This window comes from Rhinatrema bivittatum, chromosome 1 (genome assembly GCF_901001135.1).
Source record: "Rhinatrema bivittatum chromosome 1, aRhiBiv1.1, whole genome shotgun sequence".
Classification (NCBI taxonomy): Eukaryota; Metazoa; Chordata; class Amphibia; order Gymnophiona; family Rhinatrematidae; genus Rhinatrema; species Rhinatrema bivittatum.
The window spans coordinates 57,054,023-57,077,501 of NC_042615.1; the positions used below are offsets into that span (position 1 = coordinate 57,054,023).

General features: G+C 47.0%; 1 protein-coding gene across 3 annotated transcripts in view; it reads right to left on the reverse strand.

The window, feature by feature from the left end:
- The window catches only part of GATB (glutamyl-tRNA amidotransferase subunit B), a 181,786-nt gene that overhangs the window by 28,061 nt on the left and 130,246 nt on the right, over window positions 1-23,479 (reverse strand). For 2 of the 3 annotated variants that reach the window (XM_029606930.1, XM_029607015.1), the window contains exon 11: window positions 21,317-21,395. The exons of the other annotated variant lie outside the window; for it this stretch is intronic. In XM_029606930.1, coding sequence (XP_029462790.1) covers window positions 21,317-21,395 — 79 coding nt within the window. The remainder of the gene's footprint in view (window positions 1-21,316; window positions 21,396-23,479) is intronic. 3 annotated transcript variants of the gene reach the window in all.

The window sequence follows — 23,479 nt, forward strand, 5'->3', positions numbered from 1 at the left end:
CCACCTCTAAAACTGCATATTTTGCTGGGCCAGTGGGGTCCCCGCTCAAATGTCGCATCAGCCGGCCATCACAAAATAATGATGGGGGCCACTTCTGATGACAGGGAAAGCCTGGGCTGAGATGCATGGATGTCTTAGAAGAGAGGAGGGGGAGTGAGAGGGTATGATACGGACAGTCCAAGGTATAAATCACGCACGATAAGTAAGCTTTTCCCAGGGGAGGTCATGATGTGAGATTCAAAGGGAACAGATTCAAAAGGAAGTATTTCTTCACAGAAAAGGAGACGGATGCACTGAATAACCTTCCAATGGAGGTCAAACTATTTATCAAATTAAAAAAAACACAAAAAAAGATGGAAGAGGCACAGAGAATCGTAAGAGGCAAGGTTTGAGAGTGAAGCCAGGGAACTGGCAGGCTCTGTGGTGCTGCTTCTGAGAAAACTGGATGGGCCTTGGACTCCTCATCATCCGTCATATATTTCTGAGAGTGTCTGTCTAAATGCACGATAGGGGCGTAGACTCGACGTAAAAGGGAGAAGGAATGAGTAGCAGGAGTTTCGTTTGCTGGCAACGGGGATCCTCTGGGACAAGACACCAGAATGCTACAAAGGTCTACAACAATCTGCCAGCTATTGCATTTCTCACAGCAGCTTGAATGATGCAGGAGGTACCTTGCTCTTATCGCCCCCATCCCCGAAAGGGCAAGACTGAAAAATATTCACATGACTCGCGCTCTGTTGCACACAGTACCCACTGTACTTGGTATGGTACGGTATGATGACAGCCGTATGTTCCCCGTCGCTGTCTGCTGGTTCTGGATTTACTGAACTGCAGGCCTATTCCGTTGTTTATGTTTTTCCTACCCAGCCCGTAATTGTGCTTGGCAAGTGCGCTGAAGCAATCGCTTATGCTCGGGGCACTTTTTGCTCCATTGGCTCTGAGACTCTGCTGCTTCAAGGCACCAGATAAATGCATCAATCAATCAATCAAAGAGGCTGAACAACTAAAAAGAGGTTTAGGACCAACATCGCAACAGTGGCACCCAAATTTTCACCTCCCCATTCTGACTGCAAAACTCACCTTAAAAAAAAAAAAATATATATATATATATATATATATCCCTTGCAAGGATTTATGCCTCAACTATTTCAGAACTTTTTGATGTGGTTATGGGTAGTTTATCAGGTATGTACTACCTGTGGTCACTTCCTCTTCGCTTTCTTTTCTTACCCATAGCCATTACAACTCCCCCAGCAGCGCGCGCCGACTGCAGGCAGCAACAAAATACACAATCTCCTGTATAAAAGGACGGATCAGGAGGAGCACCACTTTCATGAAATTATGTACACCTCACAGGACCCATTAATTTTAGCAACCGAGAGGTCAGTTTTCAAAGGGACGAAGCTGGCCAAGAACAGACTTAGCTGGTTAGATCAAAGGCTTTGAAAATGTAACCCCCGTTGAGCGACCCAAGTTTAGCCACTTAATCTGGCCGGTCCAAAGAGGCAGGGAAAGAAAGTTAGCCCGCTAAAGCTCATTTTCAGCATTAGCAGGCCTGAGTTTGAGCGATCCAGCGCTCACCAGTTCTCCCCACCTTATTATGAAGCTCCAATTCAATAAAGACCACTTTCCCAGTGGAAAGATTCCCTTCTCTCCTGTTCAGTCTTATAAATAGGAGTTATTCTTCCAACATGGCTCGATCCTCCATCTTCTCTTTAAAAAAAAAAAACAACAAAACTGTGGGTAGAGTTCCCTTCCAATCCAATGTAAAGAAAAACTGTGAACAGCCTCTTGCTCAATAAAAAGAAAAACTGCAGGCCTGATTCCCCCATCGAGCTGGCAAAAAGGTTTTTGCTGCAGAGGAAGTGGAAGGCCTTTTCGGTTGGGGGTGGGGGGTGGTAGTAAGCAAATCAACCAAGCTCTGACCTCTCCTGCCAGCTCCACTGCTAATCTCTTATTTTATGTTTACAGTTAATGTCATTTCTTCTTACATATATTCTTCGCATAAATCAAAGTATAATTATTCATTCCCAGACCAACTAATAAAAAGCTTGATGCTAGAAAACCAGACATAGTGGTAAAGCAGAAAACCACAAACACGGCATTACTAATAAAAATGTCAGTACTAAGCGACTATTCTGTATTATGTATGGAGAGAGAGAAGATCATCCAGGATTAAGAGATGCAATCAGAAAGCAAGAAAATATAGCACCACTTGCCTGATTAAAAAGAACTTCCAAGCTCTCCTCGATGTGTTTCCTGTATATATTACCTTACAAGTTCCAGAAAGACGCTGTTTGGCACAATGCAGGTATTAGGAAGAGCATTAGCAGTAAATCTGAGAGACTGAAATCTTACCCAACATACCCTGGCTTACCATTGAGGGTCATTCTTGTTATGATATGTGCCCTTTGAGTTCTACAAATCTGTATCCACAGACCCCCTTCATCCACCCCACTTCAAGAATATGTGCATAGCAGAACCACATCATCTCCTCATACAACTCATAAAGGTGAGGTGAGAGAGGCTATTCTAGCCAAAAGAACATATTTAAAAAAAAACAAACAAACTGAAAAGGGATCCAAATAAAGAAAACAGGGAACAGCATAGGCACTGGAAAATTAGATGCAAAGCACTGATAAGGAAGGCAAAGACAGAATTTGAAAATAAGCTTACTGTGGAAACAAAAACTCATATTAAAAACGTTTTCAAGTACATTCGGAGCAAAAAGCCAGCGAGGGAGTCGTTTAAACCATTAGATGATCAAGGGGTAAAAGGGGCACTAAAGGAGAACGACGGCATAGCAGAGAGATTAAATGGTCTTTACTGAGGAAGATGTAAGGCACATACCCATGCCAGAAGTGATATTTAAAGGTGATGATTCAGAGGAACTGAAAAAAATCTCAGTAAACATGGAAGATGTAATAGGGCAAATTGACAAAGAGTAGCAAATTACTTGGACAAGATGGCATACATCCCAGAGCACTGAAAGAACTGAAAAATGAAATTGCGGACCTACTAGTACCAAACCGTAAATCATCATTAAAATCAGCTGCAGTACCTGAAGATCGGAGGTTGGCCAAACATAAAAAAGGTTCCAGGGGTGATTAAAATGGTTGAAACTATTCTAAAGAACAAGATTACTGAACATAAAGACAGACATAGTTTAATGGGACAAAGTCAACAAATTTAGCCAAGGGAAGTCTTGCTTCACCAATCTGCTACATTTTTTTTGAAGGCATGAATATCACGTGAATAAAAGTGAGCCATTTGATATAGTCTGTCTGGATTTTCACAAAGCATTTGACAAAGTACCTCATGAGAAACTCTTGAGGAAATTAAAAAGTCATAGGAGGCAGTGTTCTATTGTGGAGTGAAAACTGCTTAAAAGATAGAAAACAGAGAGTAGGTATAAATGGTCAATTATCTCAATGGAGAAAGGAGAATTTATTTATATATTTACCTATTATTTTTATATACCAACATTCGATCTCAATCGAGATATCACACCGGTTTACATTCAGGTACTGTAGGTATTTCCCTATCTCAATCTAAGTTTTGTACCTGAGGCAATGGAGGGTAAAGTGACTTGCCCAAGCTCAAGCAGGACTCGAACCCTGGTCTCCTGGTTCATAGTCCACTGCTCTAACCACTAGGCTATTCCTCCTCTCCTATGCTGGAGTGCCCCAGGGATCTGTACGGGGGCTCTGCTCCTCTCTTATGCTGGTGTCCCCATACAGATGGTCTGCTCCTCTCCTATGCAGACCTCTGCTCCTCTCCAGCATAGGAGAGGAGCAGAGCCCCGTACAGTGGTCCCCATACAGATGCCTGGAGTGCCCCAGGGATATGTACAGGGACCACTACTTTTTAACATTTATAAATAATCTATAGATAGGAACAGGGCGGATTGGCCTATCGGGGCTTAGGGCATGCCCCGGTGGACCGGTCACCCCAATCACGTGACAGGTGTTGCTCGTGGCCACCAGCAGCAGCCATCCGCCTAAGTGCTGCTTTTGTATTTTCGCCACGGCACCAGCCCCGGTTTCATGGGAACGACAGCAATGTAGGTGGAGGCTGGCAACTGAGGCTGGGCCTTTTCTTCTTCCCACACCTCCCCCCTGGCCCGGAACAGGAAGTGACATGCAGTGGGGGGGCGCGGGAAGAAGAAAGCCATGCCACATGAAAAAATAGTGGCGGCAGCGGCAGCCCTGAGCAAAATCAGAAGCAGCCAGAAATCGGCACAGAAGACAGCAGAATTAGCCTCCTGTGGCGATAGGAATCTTCTTTCTTGGCATGCGGGGACTAGAGGAGGAGGCTGCTGCAGCTACCATTTGTACTCGGGGGGGGGGGGGCAGGAAATGAAAGAGAGACAGCCAGCTTGTTTGTAAGTGAGAGAATGTATGTGGTCATTGAGAGTGTGCACGTGTAACTGTGAGTGACAGCATTTGATTGAGATCATCTATGTAAAGTGTGTGAGAGAGAGCATGTGTGTGATTGAGAGAAACTGGTCAGAGAGGTGATGTATGTGTGTGTGTGTGTGTGTGTATAGGAGAGATAATGAAAGTGACTGGTCAGGGAGATGACTGGAGTGTGTGTGTGAGTAAGAGAAAAAGCCCTGTCGCGAGGCTTTCCTGACTGAGGATGGCAGATCAGATGTGCTGGCTGATAGGTGCTGAAGGGTCTCATGGTGATCTTTCAATTGAGCCACCGCATCTCTAACCTTGTCTCCAAACAAGTTCTTGCCAGTACAGGGCAGGTTTGCGAGCTTCTTCTGAACCTCCTGCTGGAGGTCATATGCTCGGAGCTATGCCATCCTGCAGATGCCAATGCCCACGGCTGCTACCTAGTTGCCGTCTCAAACATGTCATAGGTGGATCTTACCTCGTGTTTACCACACTCTCGGCCTTGCTGGACCAGCACCACAAAAGTGTCCTGCTGCTGTTGAGGCAGGTCCTTGGACAACTCCTGAACCTGCTTCCACAGGTTTCAGTTTTACTAGGTCATGTATAGTTGATAGGAAGCAATATGGGTGATGAACATGGTGTCCTGATATACCTTCCTTCCTAAGGCATCCAACACTCTATGCTCCTGACACAAGGGAGCAGACGCATGGGTGCGGGAACGCTTGGCCTTCTTGAGGGCAGACTCCACAACTGAATGATGTGGGAGCTGACATCGCTCAAACCCTAAGGCCTGCTGCACCAGGTAGACCGCATCTGCCTTTTGATTAACCAGAGGAATGCAGATAGGGTGTTCCCAGATCTGAAGGCGTAACTCTTTAAAATTATCATGCACAGGAACTGCCACTACCTCTTTTGGGGCATCAACAAACTGGAAGACTTCCAGCATCTTCTGGCAAGCGTCCTCCTCTGCCAGGAGTTGAAAGGGAATCACTTCTGCCATGGCTTGAACAAAGCCCGCAAAAGTTAGATCCTCCAGTGGGGACCGACGCTTCTCTCCTGGAGGAGACAACTCTGAAGGAAGATCCCCTGAGTCATCCGAAAAAGACTCTGAGGTATCATTCCCCCCACAGATGATAGGCGATGTCCTCCTCACTGAGGTCCCCTGAGGGTCATTATGGAGGGTTCCTGCCCAGGGCTCTTGGCTTAGGCACAGAGATCCCTGAGGGTCTGGGTGTCAGACCAAGCAATACTGACGGCAATACCAGAGGCCCCAGTGGTGCTACTGGTCGCACTGATTCATCCTCATCCTCAAAACTCATGATAGGAATCACACCGGACGGAGGAGGCATCGGTGACGGCTGGGGCACTGATGGACCCCCAGCCACGGCTGCATCGGCAAGATGCCCAGGAGCACGTTGCACTGCTCCAGAAGTGGTGCCAACATCGATGATGCAAGCTCTGACACCGGTGGGAACACAAGGGTAGCTGGCAGTTCGATACCTTGTAGGGCTCGGAGCACCGCCATCTGCATCCTGTGATCCAGCTCCTCCCTGGAAGTCCACCAAAGACAGGACGGACTGAGGAAGAGGTGGAGAAGGTGTCACTGCAACTCCCTCGGACTGAGGGAACTCTATTCCCAGCACCAGTATCAGTGGGGAATACCTAGGATTTCCGGGTTTGATAGAGGTTGGTGCCTCTTCACTGCAGGGTCACTTCGGTGGCATAGTGGCAGATGCCGGTCTTGAACCGAGCTCAGTGCTGTGCGCTGACGGTGACTGGTGACGATGCTTTTTCTCCATGGTGCTCGGCCCAGTGCTTTCCAGTGCAGAAGTGGATGGAGATGACTCTGATGTCTTGGAGTGCAACGATCTTGATGATGGCCTGTCTCCTGCACCTCTCTCCGGAGAGGGCCTTGGAGGAGGAGTGGACAATGAAGGTATCGTGTCCATCGGCTCCCCACGGCCTTTTGCCATCGACGCTCCCGATGCCAGAGTCGATGGATTCGATATCCTGGAACCAAGTAGCTTTTCCATTTTATCTAACCGGGCATCGAAGACCCTTGGGGGTGATTTGATCACAAAAACTACACCCCCCCCCGATGTCGTACGATGCCCCCAGGCAGAGAATACAGACCCCATGTGGATCCGTGGGGGACATGGTCCACAGGCACTGGGGGCATCAGCAAAAACCTGACGCCATTTGAAAAGAACCAGCAAGTGTTCGATGACCGGCAGCCACTGAAGGAGCGGCACTGTCAGGAATGGACTGCAGAGAAGAACAAAAACTTACTGCATCTTCCCAAAGGGAATTGACGAGAGAAGAGGGAACCGGTGAAGAAACTACAGAAAAGAGCAGAACCCCACAAGCACGAGGCAACAGCTTTGCGGAAAAGAAGAGACTGAAAAGGGACCCCGCGTGGATGTGCGGATAGTGGCATGCTGAGCATGCTCAGTGTGCCAGTCAAAGTTCTAGAAACTCTGACAAGTTTTCCTTGCCGGGCTCCATCAGCTGATGTCACCCATGTGTGAGGACTACCAACCTGCTTGTCCTCAGAGAAAAGGAATGGCACGAATCTCTGGATGGGGACTTTCTCCAATACGAGCATGGCCAGACTCTTGGACCAAGCAGAACAGAGTCTTCTGCCTGACCAGCACAAGTTCTGGTGGCCAGCAGGGCTTTCCAGAAGCAGTACATGGTTGGCAGAGGTCTGGGCAGGCAGGATTTAGACAAAGTCAGTGCTCAAGCAGGAGGTCAAGGCAGGCAGCAAACAAAGTCAACGCCAGAGACAGTCTGAGTCAGCCAGAAGATCAGTCCAAACAATGCTGGCAGGGGAGGTAAGTTAAGGCAGCTAGGGGAACCAGGTGGGACTAGTACAAGAGACAAGGGCTGAAACTGGGAACAGAAAATGGAACAAGAGCAAGGCCTGGGAGGGAAACAGGGACTGAAACAGGAGGTAAAGCATACATGGGAGACAAGGGTTGGAACCGAAGGCTCACAGGGAGCAGGGGCCACAGGGAGGACCAGGCAGGACAAGAGAAGAACCGGGCAGGATGAGAGAAGACAAGGACAAGACATGGCAGGACAAGACTAGGACAAAGATTACTACCATCTTTAGGCTAAAATTTGGAGAAACTGGTATTTCAACTGTTAGATTTTGTCACGGACCATGCCCTTCTTAGTTAGTTTCAGAGTAGCTTTCGGCAGGGGCATAGTACTGAGACTGTGTTAGTTTCAGTGGAGTACTTTGTGCTGAAGGAATTGGATCAGGGTACTGCTATTATCATGGTGCTCCTTAATGTGTTATCAGCCTTTGATTCCAATCCTCATACATTGCTTTTACAAAGATTGTATGATTTTGGAATTGAAGGAAATGTTGAGATTACTTACCTGATAATCTCCTTTTCCTTAGTGTATTGCAGATGGACTCAAAACAAATGGGTATTGTGTGCTCGTGCTAGCAGTTGGAGACGGATCTGACGTCAGCACGGGTACATATACCCCCACAGGAAGTGCCGCAAATCAGTAATCTTCCTTGCAAAGCTGTAGCTGACCGATCAATTAAATGAACAGGATTACCCTGACCGATTGATAGTAGCTGGAGACCGCCAGTGATCACAACCGGAAGGCGTCGACACCCGGCAGGGTGGATGGCCTATTATAAGAAAACATGGCTTACCGTGAGTTCGGTGAATTCCCATGTATGCCGGCAGCCGGGCGGGATGCTGAGTCTATCTGCATACACTAAGGATAAGGAGATTATCAGGTAAGTAATCTCAACATTTCCTAGCGTGTAGCAGATGGACTCAAAACAAATGGGATGTACAAAAGCTACTCCCGGACTGGGCGGGAGGCTGCCCAAGGACCGTTTAGGATTGCCCTCGCAAATGCTGTGTCCTCCCTGGCCTGGACGTCCAGACGGTAGAATCTGGAGAAGGTATGGAGGGAGGACCACGTTGCCGCTTTACAGATCTCTGCAGGCGACAGCAGCTTAGCTTCTGCCCAAGAGGCCGATTGTGCTCTGGTAGAATGAGCTTTGACCTGTAGAGGCGGTGGTTTTCCCGCCTCTATGTAGGCTGCCTTGATAACTTCTTCTAGGAATTTAGTCGTTAGAATTTGGAAACATGCTCAGCGAGCGTGAGGTAGCTCCAAACTGCTTTGGAGACGGAAATTACTGATTTGCGGCACTTCCTGTGGGGGTATATGTACCCGTGCTGACGTCAGATCCGTCTCCAACTGCTAGCACGAGCACACAATACCCATTTGTTTTGCGTCCATCTTCTACACGCTAGGAAAAGTTGGGCACTGGTTTACATCATTTGTAGTTGGTCACTCACAACAAGTATGGATGGAAAGTGACAGGTCAAGTTGGAAACCGCTTAGATTGGGGTACCCCAGGATACGCCTTTGACCCACTTTTATTTAATATATTTTTAAGCCCTCTATGTCAGTTATTGGATGGATTGGAGATTACTTTTCGACTGTATGCAGACAACCTGCAATTGTTATGTCCATTGTACTCTTCTGTGGAAGAAGTTAGTAAGTTTATTGCTACTTCTTTAGCGATAATTGCTGGCTTAAGCAAAATGGTTTAGTGTTAAATATTCATAAGACAGAGGTTTCACCTGTCTCATATAGGGATGACTTTTGCCCGCCACCTAAGTATAAACAAACGGCGTAGAAATTGCATGAGGGGAGGTGGTTCGTTTGATTCATTTTCATTTCAGCATCAATTGTGGCAGGTAGTAAAAGTAGGCTTTTTTAAATTGAGGAAGGTACGCCAGTTGCGTTACACTTTGGATAAGAACAATTTTAGGACATTAATCCATTCTTTTGTCCTTTCAGTGTTGGATTATGGGAATGTTCTTTATGCTGGGCTGCAAAATTACCTACATTCGCTACAACTTTTGCTTAATGCAGCTGCTAGGTTGGTAGTTAAGTGTTCTTTTCATGACCATATTTCACCAGTATTATATGAGCTTCATTTGCTGCCTATTGAACAATGAGAAATTTAAAATTTTGTTCTTGGTGCACCTAGTTATATATGGTAATAGCCCAAGTTACTTAAAAATGTATCCTCTTTATACAAAACTACAGTGGTCTTTATTTATTTATTTAGAAGCTTTTATATACCGATGAACGTTGGGAACATCTCATCGGTTCACAATGAACAAAATGCAGCTAAGGATGCTTTACAGTAAAACAGAGAACAAAATGCATAAAAATGTATAAAAAACAATAAAATTCAAAATAAATTAACAGAGAACTAAGGGTCAACAGGTACAAGAAATCAAGATTGCACGGTTACAGTAATATGGAATGGATACTTCTAATTACAATATAGGTATTTACAAGAATAAAGTCATATAAATGAGAGTCTTGAAGGTAAAATCTTTACAATCTGAGGGTCAGCAGTTGCTCTGCATTCTGCGGTTTCCAGTGCACGATTGCAGCATACTTGTCAACAGGCATTTACTATTGAAGCTCCCTCCCTTTGGAATGGTCTTCCAGCAAATTTGTGGCTACAATCTAATTATAAATGTTTTAGGAAGGTGTTAAAGGCACATTTGTTCAGTGAGGCTTTTGATTAGATTGTGATCCTGATTATGCTGTTATTTGATTTTATATTATTTTACTGTTAATATTGTATATGTAAAATTGTTTTTTATTATGTTATAATTCACCTTGAACAGTATAATCTGATGAAGTGCAGAATATAAATTTTTATAAATAAATAAATATGTAAATACAGGTTGACATGGAACTAATGCAAAGCAAGGTACATAGCAAGATATGGATGAAAACGACAAGGAAGCCTAAGCAGGCTACAAGGCAAGGCAGAGCGAGACTAGGAAGCCCTAAGGCCACAAGGCAGGGCAAGAAGGCCAAAGAGGCTGCAGGACAAGGTGAAACAAGAAAGTCACAGGGGTCACTCAGTAGCAAGGCAAGGCGGACCAAAGCAAGGATCCAAGGTGTCTTGATGAAGAGGCATAGAGTTATGGGAGAGGCAGGACTAAATAGGGCTAGCCTTGCTGAGCCATAAGATCATCAAGGAGCTGGCTAGAGCGGGAGAGAGTGTGACTTCGTGAGGACTTCTGCTGGTATGGGGAGGGGGGGGAGCTGCCTAGTATCCTAGATTGTTACAGTACCCCCATTTTTAAGATCCCGCTCCTCCTGGGTCCCATTTGGCATGGGCTGTGGACAGAGGTTTGGGTATTCCTCAAGGCAAAGGCAGGAGATTTAGCTGTAATGGTAGAAGGTCCTGGCTTCAGAGAAGTCAAATAGTGCATAGTCTTGTGGTTTAGAAGCTGCATATGCAACTTGAACTGGTGTCTTGGACTGTGCAGCAAAAGTGAAGATGCGGGACTGGGATCCACCTGGTGTGGTGTTCCTAGACCAGGGTCTACCTGACGCAGAGTCGCTGGACTGGGGTCCCTCTGGACTGGACTTCCTGGACTGGAGTTTGCCTAGAGTCGACTATCTAGATCAGAGTCCATTCATACCAGAGTTACATATAAACATAGAAATGACGGCAGAAGAAGACCAAATGGCCCACCCAGTCTGCCCAGCAAGCTTCGTACTTTTATTTTTTTTCTCATACTTATCTGTTACTCTTGGCTCTTAGTAACCTTTTGGTTCTATTCTCTTCCACCCCCACCATTAATGTAGAGAGCAGTGATGGAGCTGCATCTAAGTGAAATATCAAGCTTGATTAGTTAGGGGTAGTAACCGGCGCAATAAGCAAGCTACACCCATGCTTGTTTACCCAGACTATGTAATTCAGCCCTTGCTGGTTGTTCTTCATTCCCCCTGCCGTTGAAGCAGAGAGTTATGCTGGATATGCGTGAAGTATCAGTTTTTCTCCCCTGCCATTGAAGCAGAGAGCTATGCTGGTTATGCATTGAAAGTGAAGTATCAGGCTTATTTGGTTTGGGGTAGTAACCGCCGTAACAAGCAAGCTACTTCCGCTTTTTTTGTGAGTGCAAATCCTTTTTTCCACATTTCCCTTGCCGTTGAAGCTTAGAACAATGTTCGAGTCGCATTAACTGTGTGTATGTTTATTGAATATGGGTATTATCTCCAGGTAGTAGCCGTCATTCCCGCGAGCCACCCATTCTTTATTCACGTCCTCTAGACTTTATGGAGCCACAGTGTTTATCCCACGCCCCTTTGAAGTCCTTCACAGTTCTGGTCTTCACCACTTCCTCCGGAAGGGCATTCCAGGCATCCACCACCCTCTCCGTTAAGAAATACTTCCTGACATTGGTTCTGAGTCTTCCTCCCTGGAGCTTCAAATCGTGACCCCTGGTTCTGTTGATTTTTTTTTTTGACGGAAAAGGTTTGTCGTTGTCTTTGGATGATTAAAACCTTTCAAGTATCTGAAAGTCTGTATCATATCACCTCTGCTCCTCCTTTCCTCCAGGGTGTACATATTTAGATTCTTCAATCTCTCCTCATAAGTCATTCGATGAAGACCCTCCACCTTCTTGGTCGCCCTTCTCTGGACTGCCTACATCTTGTCTCTGTCTCTTTGGAGATACGGTCTCCTGAACTGAACAGAGTACTCCAGGTGAGGCCTCACCAAGGACCTGTACAAGGGGATAATCACTTCCCTTTTCTTACTCGATATTCTTCTCTCTATGCAGCCCAGCATTCTTCTGGCTTTAGCTATCGCCTTGTCACATTGTTTTGCCGACTTCAGATCATTAGACACTATCACCCCAAGGTCTCTCTCCTGCTCCGTGCACATCAGCCTTTCTCCCCCCATCGAATACAGTTCATTCGGATTTCCACTCCCCATATGCATGACTCTGCACTTCTTGGCATTGAATCTCAGCTGCCATATCTTCGACCACTCTTCCAGCTTCCTTAAATCCAGTCTCATTCTCTCCACTCCTTCCGGCATGTCCACTCTGTTGCAGATCTTAGTGTCATCCGCAAAAAGACAAACCTTACCTTCTATCCCTTCCACAATGTTGCTCACAAAGATATTGAACAGGATCGGTCCCAACACCGATCCTTGCGGTACACCGCTTAAAACCGTTCTCTCTTCACAAAGAGTTCCATTTACCATCACACATTATCTTCTGTTCGTCAACCAGTTTGCAATCCAGGCCACCACCTCGGCACTCATTCCTAAGCTTCTCATTTTATTCACCAGTCTCCTCTGCGGGAGATCATAGTCCGCCTGGAGCAGAGCTGCTACAGAACAAGCTGGCTGAGCCTGGTACAGAGGCATGGCAGGAACCAGCACAATTTGTACTGGGGGTATTGCATAAACTGGTCCCTTTGGCTGCGAAGACATCCTAGAAGAACCTGAAGGCATCAAAGGCATTACAAAGTTTCTAAATGGCTGGACAGAAGCAATTGACTTCTCTGTACACAAAACAGTTTTCATGGGCACAGCTTAACAGTGAGAGGCTGCAGAAAAGGTCTGAGCTGAAATCCCAGGGAGAACTTCTGGCAAAGCTAGGGCCAGAGTCTCTAGATGTACTGGACCAACATCCTGGACCGCACTGCAGGAGCAGTATCCTGGGCTGGGTCCTGTGGAAGAGCTGTAGAAACAGTCTTGGCCAGGTTCTTTGGATGTGTAGGGATATTAGCCTGGACTGGATTCTGTGGAATAGGCTCTGTCTTTAGCATACACTCAGGATCATAGTTACACTTCCTTCTGGCAGGCAGAGGCAGGTTTTGGTTTGTGCTGCAAAGTTTTCCACAAGTACAGATCTCTCTGTGAGAGAAATACAAAACCTGCCCTGGAAGCTGGCACTAGGTTCTGCTTGGCTGTAGCATTCTCAACAGATGCAAAGATGAGAACAGATTTAGTCAAAGCTGGTTTACCTAAAAAGGCATAGGCTACCTTCTTAGGTTAGAACAGTTCTTTTCAAGGCTTGAGTAACAGCTGGCTTTGAAGGGGGTCATAAGAACATAAGAAATTGCCATAATGGACCAGAACAAGGATCCATCAAGCCCAGCATCCTCTTTCCAACAGTGGCCAATCCAGGCTACAAGTACCTAGCAAGTACCCAAACTCAAAGTAGATTCCATGCTGTTGATGCTAGCAATAGTAGTGGCTATTCTCTAAGACAACTTGATTAATTGCAGTTAATGGACTTCTCCTCCATGAACTTATCCAACCCTTTTTTTAAACCCAGAGAGGACTGGGCAAGACGAGATAAGATAAGGGCAGGACAAAAAACATACAAACGCAGGCTAACAGGAACTAATGCAAAGCAAGGTACATATAAAACAAGACAAAGAAGAAACAGACAAAGAGGCCTAAGCAGGACACAAGGCAATGCAGAGCAAGACTAGCAGGGCCGAAAGGTCACAAGGCAAGGCAAGAAAGCCAAGGAGGTTGAAGGTCAAGGCAGGAAGGCCAAGGAGTCTGCAGGACACGGTGAAAACAAGAAGCCATAATAGCAAGGGAAGGCAAGGTGGGCCAATAAAAGGAGCCAAGGTGACTTGATGAAGAGGCACCAAGTTGTGGGAGAGGCAGGGCTAAATAGGGCTGGCCTTGCTGAGTTATGGGATCATATATTTATTAAAATTTTATATATAGCTTGTAAATCATGTTAGCTAAGCGGATGTACAATCCTATTTTCTGGTGTGTAAATCGCACTGGTGTATAGGTCACACCCCTGCATAAGCATCAATTTGGACGAAAAAGTCAGGTAGATAAGTTGCACTGGTGGATAAGACGCACCTTTTCCTGCATGCCACTGCCCAAAGGGATAGTGGATGTGATTGTGAATCACAGCTATCTATGGCATGCCAGCGGTGCGCTTGGCAAGGCTTGTCGGGGTGGGGGGTGGGTGGAATGCCAGAGCGATGACAGCCTCCTTGCATGGTCGCAACTCACCGCCGCAAAGGGGTGGAGGGGAATCCTCAAAACAGCTGGCCCCTCCTCTCTCGCGCCTCAGCGTCGCTTGTACTTTTAAACTTGCAGCTCGCACCGCCAGCAGCAGGAGGCTGCCTCTGCTCCGGGCCACATACAAACTCCTCTGGGGAAACTCCCGGGCATCTTGGGGGAGAGAAGCGAGTAAGTCGCCTCGCCGAAATTTGGCGCCGGCAGTGCGCACGGTCAGTGGCATTCGGGAGTCGGCACAGAGGTGCTCTGGCTCAGACGGTCTGGTAGACAGGACGGGCAACAGAGAGAGAGAGACAGGAACCCAGCAGCATATAGGTCACACCAATATTTAAGTTGCACTGCCAAAACTCCAGGAAAAAAAACCCCATGACATACACTGGAAAATACGGTACATAAAAAAGTAATAAAAATCAAATTACAATATAAACAAATCTGCTAATAACAAATCACAACTAATGCTAAAAACATAACATACATTTGGACAGACTGACAAACTGGAGACATTAGAGAGCATTGTCAAATGTCTCAGCTAATAAACCAAGCTTTTACTGCTTTCCTGAATGTAACATAATTCATTTCTGAATGAATACTGAATGGTAGAGACTTCCGGAGAAGGGGAGCCTGGTAACTGAAGGACAAATCCCTAGTCGACTCCAGGTGAATCACTGATGAGGAGGGAGAGACAGTAAACCTTTCTGGGATGAATGGAGGGAATGAACAGTCGTATAAGGGTTTAGAAGCCTAGCAAAGTACAAAGGAAAACCAGTGCGTAAAGCTCAAAAAAAAGGAGGCGGCTAGAGCAGGAGAGAGCGTGACTTCGTGAGGGACTCTGCTGGTGGCGGTGGTGGGGGAAGGGATGTGTGTGGCTGCCTAGCGGCCAGGAACATTACAATCCCTCTATGAGCAAAGACTAAAGGGAAGAGCTTGGAAAAGACGGCCGAAGAGACATATGATAAAGGTCTATAAACTGAGTGGACTGGAAGGGGTAAATGCAAATCTGTTTACACTTTCCCAAAGTACAAAGACTAGGGGATATTCAATGAAGTTTACTAGGTAAAATAGTTAAGTCAAATAGGAGAAAATATTTTTTACTCAACGCGTAATTAAACTCTGGAATTCATTGGTGGAGGATGTTGTAAATGCTATTAATGTAGTTGGGTTTAAAAAAAAAAAAAAAAAGAGTTTAGACAAGATCCTGGAAGTAAAGTCCATAAATCATTATTAAGGTGGACTGGGGGAAGTCCACTGCTTATCCCTGGGATAAACAGCATGGAATCTATCGACCTTTTGGGATCCTGCCAGGTACTCGTGACCTGGATTGGCCACTGTTGGAAACGGGACACTGGGCTTGATGGACCTTTGGTCTGACCCAGAATGGCAAGTCTTATATTCTTATGTTCATTACAAAAAAACACAGAGTAATATATATGGAAGGCTCATTTCAGATCCTTCCACTCTTTCCCACTGCTGCTTCTCTGACTATCTAAACTTGTCAGGAAACCGCAGGTGCCTTTCCAACTGAACAATCTTGCTGAAATTTGACATCACTACTAACATCTCAGCAAGACTTTGTTACCAAATCTCAGTGGGCTCTATCAAGTAGAACAGCCCTGCAAACATTGCAACATGTCCTATTTAGGAAGGTGCACACTGGACAACAGAACAAGCTGGACTGTTAGATCCCTCACTACTCACTAGCAGAATATCCCACCTCGGTCACACGTGCAAAATGACCCTCACAAAATACAAAATAAAGTGATTGCAAATTAGAAATATGCAGACACTTACTGAAAAAGTAACCCCGAGAAGCCAGATTCTGCAGGCATACTGACAACACGAGAGAAACAAACAGAAATACATTTCCTCCTGTAATGAGCAAAATATCTAGATGCACATGCCCCAAAACTGACAGAGAAAATCAAAGGCTTCCCACACAAGAATGAGCAGGAGGAAAATTGTATAACCCTGGGGAAACAGGAGAAAGAGCAAAGTATGTTGCAGTAGTAGAAAAGTCCATCAGAAAGTATGTGGCAAAAATGTGCTGCTTATACAGTGGAGTGGCTGTGTGGAGGGATAGTGAGGAAAGGGGTGGGTAAATAAAGGGTGGAGTGGGCTCTGTGGAGTCTGTGTGCATAAATAAATGAATGAGTGAGTGAGTGAACGAACAGGAGGAGTGAGTGAGTGAGTGAACAGGAGAATGTATAAATGAGTGAGTCACTGACTGAATGGGCTTCTCTGTGCAAGTGAGTGGGCAAGATGTGCATGGTCAACCCTTTCCCCTTTGCACTGTCCACTTCCCCCCAGTCTCTGCATGACCCCCCCTTTCCCTCCCTCATGTCTCCCACCCCCCATCCCCCTTCTCTTGTCCTTCCTCTGCTTTGGCCTCTTGTTCAGCCAGCAGAGCCTCCCCTCCCCCCATCAGCCACACAGCATCACATATTCTTCAGACAGCAGGGACCCCAGGCTCTCTGGACTGCTGAGCCACTCACTGCCTCTGGTGCCATTGTCAGCTTGGGGTATGGACTGCAAGTGGCACATACGCACCATCCGCACAACACTCACAAATGGTGCATGTATCGCCGTCTTTTATTAGCAGACAGATCCTGCCACCAGACCAAAAACATAGGGCCCGACATTCTGCACCACTTGGCTGGATAAGCAGCGATATTTAGACTTATCTGGTTATGTTAGCTGGAGAAGTCAGACCTGCTATTGAGCAGATGTGAAGTTAGCTGGATTATTTGGCTAACTAAAAGTTATCTACCTTATAAATGGGCCCTGACCGACGGCCCGCAAATGCGCAGTAGAGCGCAGCTCTACTGCGCATGTGCGGGCAAGGACGTCGGTCTTAGCCAGCGTAAAAAAAACCAAAAAAACATGGCGGTGTCGGGTGGCAGCGGCGATGGCGGCGTCGGGTGGCAGCGGCGGCGATGGTGGTGTCGGGTGGCAGCGGCAGCGGCGATGGCGGCGGCGGGTGGCAGCGGCGGCGATGGCGGCGGCGGGTGGCAGTGGCGGCGGCTTCGAGCGGCGGCGGCAGCGATGGCAGCGAACGACGACGAGGAGCAGCAGCGGCCAGTAGCGAGGGAGGGAGGAGAGAGGGAGGGAGGAAGGAGAGAAAGAGAGGGAGGGAGGGACTGAGTGAGGGGGGAGGGAGGGATTGAGGGGGGGGAGGGACTGAGGGAGGGAGGGGGGAGGGACTGAGGGGAGAGGGAGGGACTGAGTGGGAGGGACTGAGGGAGGGAGGGGGAGGTGACTGAGAGGGGGGAGGGAGGAGTGAGGGGAGAGGGGAATGAGGGAGAGGTGAGAGACCAAGGATGTGAGTAAGTGGAAGGGTAAGGAAGTTGTGGAGCAGAGAAAAAGGTGAGTTGAGGATGGGCTGAGGGAGAGGGGATGGGATTGAGACAGGGTGGGGAGTGACTGAGGGAAGGGGAGAGAGGTGGGAGTGACTGAGGGAAGGGAGGGAGGTGAGAGTGAGGGGAGGAGGGCAGTGGGAGACAGAGAGTGAGTAAGAACTGAGGGGGTGGGAAGGGGGTGAGTGACTGAGGGGAAGGGGGGAATGAGGGAGAAAAAGTGTAGGAGGGTGCTGTTTTCGAAAATGGACCGAAACAAAAATGTAATGTAGCCCGTTGTGACGGGCTTAACGGCTTGTTTGGGTATATTCAGTAGCACGGCAGCGATGTTTATCCGCCTAACGTCCCTAGCCAGATAGGTTTTAAAAAAGGACTTCATAATCTACAAACTGTCACGCACACACACACACACACCTAAAAAAAAAAAAAAAAGCTTCCTGAATCTGAATGCTATAGATCTGCCACATACTGGCAGAAAACCTCACTTCAGTCACATGCCCAGAAAACAGGCCTTCACCAAATTCAGAATAGTTAACCACAAATTACCAAGGTGCACACAAAGTCTGACATGAAAACCCCAAGAAAGCACCCTGTATGCTGGGAAAAACTGAAGTACTATGAACAGAAATCAGTCATTGTCCTTATGGGGACATAACACCCCCAACAAGAAAAATGCCAGGGACTCATCCCCCTCCCCCAGGACAAAATGACAAAAGCTTGGCAACCTTAACATTATTCCCCAACAAAAACAATGACGAGGCCTCAGTCGCTCCAACATAACTCTTCCCGTCCTATCCCTTGTGCTATTCTGTTCCCCCCTTCTGCTCAGTACCTACCCTTGCTCTCTTTCCTGCTCTCTCCTCATCCCTTCAGCTCCCCTCCTCCCTCTGCTTTCTCCCTCTCTGCCCCACCCCTTCCTCTCTCTTCTCCTGCTCACACCTCCTTCCTCTCTTTCCCCCTGTCCCTCATCCCCTTTCTCCCGGTTCTACTCCCTAACCTCTGCCCAGCATCCGGCTGACCTTTGCATCTCCAATCTCATGCAGGGGCCGCAGCCACTGGGCAAAGAAGTGCTGGTGATGGCAGCAGCAGCCGTGACTCCCAAGGTACTATAGGCACGACCCAGCTGCGGGAGGGGCTGTGCAGATCCAGTGGCGGCAGAAGCAGTGTGCATTGCAATGCCTGCTGCACTTGGTGATGCTCCTCTTTTAAGAGCAACCTGCTTGCAGAAGAAATTAACAGGCCGATGCAATACCGCGGGCCGGCCGCCGCGCACGGCTCAACACGCGAATGGATGTGCGTCCATAGCTCCCAATGCAAAATGGGGGTTTAGTGCGTCCAAAACGCAAATCCAACTGAGCGCGTAGCTAATAGCGTTCATCATATGTAAATTCATGCTGATGAGGCTATTAGCTATTCCCCCCCCCCCGATGTAAAAAAGATGTGCGCCCGACACGCACATTTTTACCCTAAAAAACTAATGCCTGCCCTGGGGCAGGCGTTAATTCTTGAGGAGCCCAAAAAGTGTACAGAAAAGCAGAAAATATTGCTTTTCTGTAGTTCCGCCAAATTAATATCATGGCGATATTAAGTCAGAGGAACTGAAAAAAAAAAGAACCCAATCAATCAATCAATCAATCAATCAATAAATAAATAAATAAATAAATAGTGCGCCAGCAGTCAGGTTAGGAAAAGGGAGGCTCAATTAACGAGTCTCCATTTTCCCCTAACCCGTGGCTGTGCACAAGTTACGAAAAGGGAGAGTCGTAAAATTGATTGTCCATTTTCCTAACCCACTGACAGCCACCTCTCCTGGCGCACGCTGGCGAGGAGGTGCCACGGGTGCCCGATTTTCCCTAGCTCCTCTCTTTCTTGCCGCGGCAGCCTATTTAAATATTATCGGGTGCCCCCGGAGAGGCGCATCGGCGCACGTTAGGAGGCACTCAATCATGAGCGCCCGTTTTCCACGCCCCGATATTGCATCGGCCTGTAAGGGTCTTAGAACTTCTGCCACTGGTGAGCTGCTTAGAAGGGTCAAGCCTGCCTGGAGGCACAGAGCAGCCATCTGCTGGGGCACCAGATCAGGCAGGCAGGTGGGAGTTGGGGGGGGGGGGGGGTGGGGAATTGCTCAGCCGACAACCTTTATGTTTCCAGGCTCCGGTCATGATCAAACGCTGCTTTTTAAACGAAGGACCCCTGCAGTCTGCCCTGTCCAAAGCTGGTCAGGCCACATCCCACCTTATGCCGACCTCTATGCTTTGCTGGACACCTGAGGAGCATTGGAGGAGATTTGTTTTTTTTTGGTGGGGGGGGGGGGGGGGAGGGTAGGTGCAATTGTTTTTAGGTTGGGCAAGAGGATAAGAGGGAGACTCAGCCCAAAAGTTTTCTTTATCTTGGGCAGGAGAAGAGATCAGCAGGGCAACTCAGACCACGCTGGGCGACAGGCCCTGTGCAGATACCATAACCTGAGTCGTCGTAGCCTTGTCCCAGACGCTTATAGCAAAAGCTTGCAATGTACGGAAAGTTGATGATAGAAAATTAAACAAAGAAATGTTCCCCTAAAAATAGACTAAATAGAAGAAAATTATTTGGTCAGGCAGCCTGCTGGCAACAGTCATGTAAAAACAAACAAACCCCAAAACCCCCTTAGGTGCATGCTGGCTCAGCAGGGATGTCGAGAATAAAATAAAAAAAAAATCTTGCTGCCAAAAACCTAACTAGGGGAAAACTACATTTTTATAGCCAAAGTCAGAAGACAAAGAGAGAGAGAAGAAAAAAACCTCTTTTACAACTTTGTGGGCCTGCAGTGCTGAAAACACGTCAGACACGGTTCTGATGGATAAAAAGGAACCGAGGGGAGCCATGGCAGCGCGGGAACAACCACACCTGAGCAAAGAAAGCCTTTTACGCCTTTCCAGAAAGCTCTGGGCAAATCCGTTTGGTGCCAAAGTTACGTGAGCGACTAAGATGAATGTTCATCTTCACAGAAATCACAACTACCCCCCTCTCTTTCCTTGTGACCTAACAGTATGATCGCTGTCACATTCCTTACCCCAAAGAGGCCAGTGCTACAAGAGATCTGAAATTATAATCAAGCTCAAAGCTGGACCATCTACATAGACCAAATTTATAAGGCTGACATGTTTAGTGGACTCAGGGAATGGAGGCTCTTTTCCTCACAGGAATACAGAAAAATGCACCTCAAGAAGTACTTTGAAAGGCTCTATTTTGTTTCCTTTTGTATGGTTAAAGGTATCCTAATTTCCCACAGTGGGTGCGTGTGTGAATATTTTCTACAGATACAGACAGAAGGAGAGATGTCCAAATGTACATGACTGTCACGGAAGCCGCTGACCCTGAGGAAGATTGCTTTCATAGGTCACCATCCCTTCTCAAAGGAACTATATTTTTCCACTTAGAAAGTAAAAAGATATAGTGGTGGAAAACAACTGACAAAACACATTGGCTGTGGCTTGGTAAGTAACCTGATTTTGTACGCTTGTAAGTTGGACTGTGTGATTTTTTTCTGTATGGGAAGGGCTGCGGGTGTTTTCAGGTGCTGCAAACATGTAGATTTATACTCACCCACACATGACACCCTCTGCTACGCCATCAATCACGTAGCATGATCCTGAGATCAAGATTTAGCAAAACAGGTAGAGCACGTGCACAGCAGCTGCGTGAAGTGGAGCTCTCACCTGCTTTGCCGCAGACGAAGAAACGGTTCCTTTCTCCAGAAGGTTGAGAAGTTCAGCAAGGGAAGAAGGACTGATTGGACTATAGAGAGAGAAAGACAGGTTTACTTAGATGCATAAGGAAAAATTTAATAATTCTCTGACGGTAGCCAAATTCGTTTTTGTTGACAATTAAAACAAAGTTCACAACCACAATGTAATTTATTGACCCTAGTGATAAATCACATTAATAAGATTTCCTGTCCCTTGTCCTCATGAAAATTGCTTCTTTGTTTCTCATTTCCCCATCTTTATTATGCTCAGCAGATAAACTGGAATGAGACTGCCATTGAGTCAAATGGACTGGTTTGTTTGTATTGCAGAGGCAGTCAATCTCTGAATGGTTTGAGGCAAGAAGACCTGAGTGTTTTTAGATGGCCTCATATGACACAGAAGTCACTTGGACTCTAATTTATCTTCCCAACGAAAGCAACACCATCTCGCACATTTGCTTCAGGAACAACAGCCTTGGCCCAAGCTGTATACCCCAGCTCCTATGATGAGATCAGATGAGCCTTGGAATAACTGACTGGTGACTCTTTTGCATTTAGTAGCGAGCCATACTGACCTCCTGGCACTTGCCTGGACAGTGTCCTTCTACAGCCAACTGTCTATACAGGGAAGAACATTAACTTCCGCTCTGCATAAATATATCTCAGCCACTGCTAAACATCTGACCAACACATATGGTGCCAATACCAAGTCAAAAGGCAGCACGCAACTCTGCTCATATTGTGGCCCTACCATAAAACCATGGAGGTGGAGTGGCGGCTCACGCGATGGGCTGAGAACCCAGGGAGACCACACTTCCAATCCTGCTTCTCTCACTGACACTCCTCGGGACTTGGGCAGGTCGCTCTGCCCTCTATTGCCTTAAGGTACTAAATTACAGGGTCATTTTCAAAAAGCGTTTGTGTGGGTAAAAACCGTATTTTATGCACGTAAATGGGCCTTTTGAAAAATCCCCCCCCTTTCCAGGATTTTTAAATGTAAGAGTATGCATAGAAGCAATTTCACATGTATTGCAAAGGGACATTTTCGAAAATATAGGCACCAACGCTCTAGCAGGCAGAAACGCGTGTCTATTCCATGCTACAGCGTGTGCGGGTCCCGCTAATTTTCAGAGCGGGCTTGCATATGCGAGTCCATTTTGAAAACTAGGGGCTGAAGCCCGCCTGTATTCAAGCACCTCGGCGGGCTGTTGTAAAACCGGGCTCTTAAGACTGTAAAACCCTCTGTGGGGAAGGGACCTAACCACTGCACCCAAACTGCAGGTCTCCTTCAGATCGGGTCTGGAAAGGCAAATAACGAAACCACCAATCTTTCTGTGATCTTGGACATAGATACTTATGCGAGCATGGGACTCTGAGGTCCAAACAGCACATCCAAACCCCCCTGCCCATTTCCTTATGGTGGGAAAGGACAGCTTTATTGACCCTTTAAACAGCAATATCTTCAGCAGCCGTGACGGTGGTCCTTGGGCATTGATCAGCCACCACCTGAGCAGCCCCACATCCCACTGGGAGCTCTGAAGATCTCCATGACCGCACGGTCTCCGTGATCATCAAACGGTGAAGGATCCTGGGATGAAACATGCAAGCGCACCTTCTCAGTAGCCGGCTCTAACCCCTGCAACTCATTGCCAGCCGAGCTGAGGCTCATAAGAGAGTCAACCGGCTTTAAGAAAGCACCGAGGGCCCATCTCTTTCAGTTGGCCCACCAAGGACGTTCAAGCGAGCCTTGTTAGTGGGATGTCTTATAGGGCATGGTTTGTATGTTTTTTTGTTTTAATTTATATTTTAGGTTTGTATGTTTTAATTAATCTCTGCATTGGTTTCTGCGCCCCGTCCTGAACCGTGGAAGGGCGGGCACCAAATACTTCAAATAAATAAATAAATCATCATCCGACGAGGTCACCAATTTCATTCACCCTTTCGTATCACCGCAACTGATGCTAGGGAGGAAAATGTCCAACACCAATTAACACCAGGGTCAGAAGCCATTTACGAGTGTATCATGACCGGTTGAAAAATGCCTTCCCTCGGTACGGATGAAAAGCACACGTAACCTGGGATGAGCAGCGTACCTTTACCCGAATTGAGGGGAGCTGTTTCTTGGGGGGGGGGG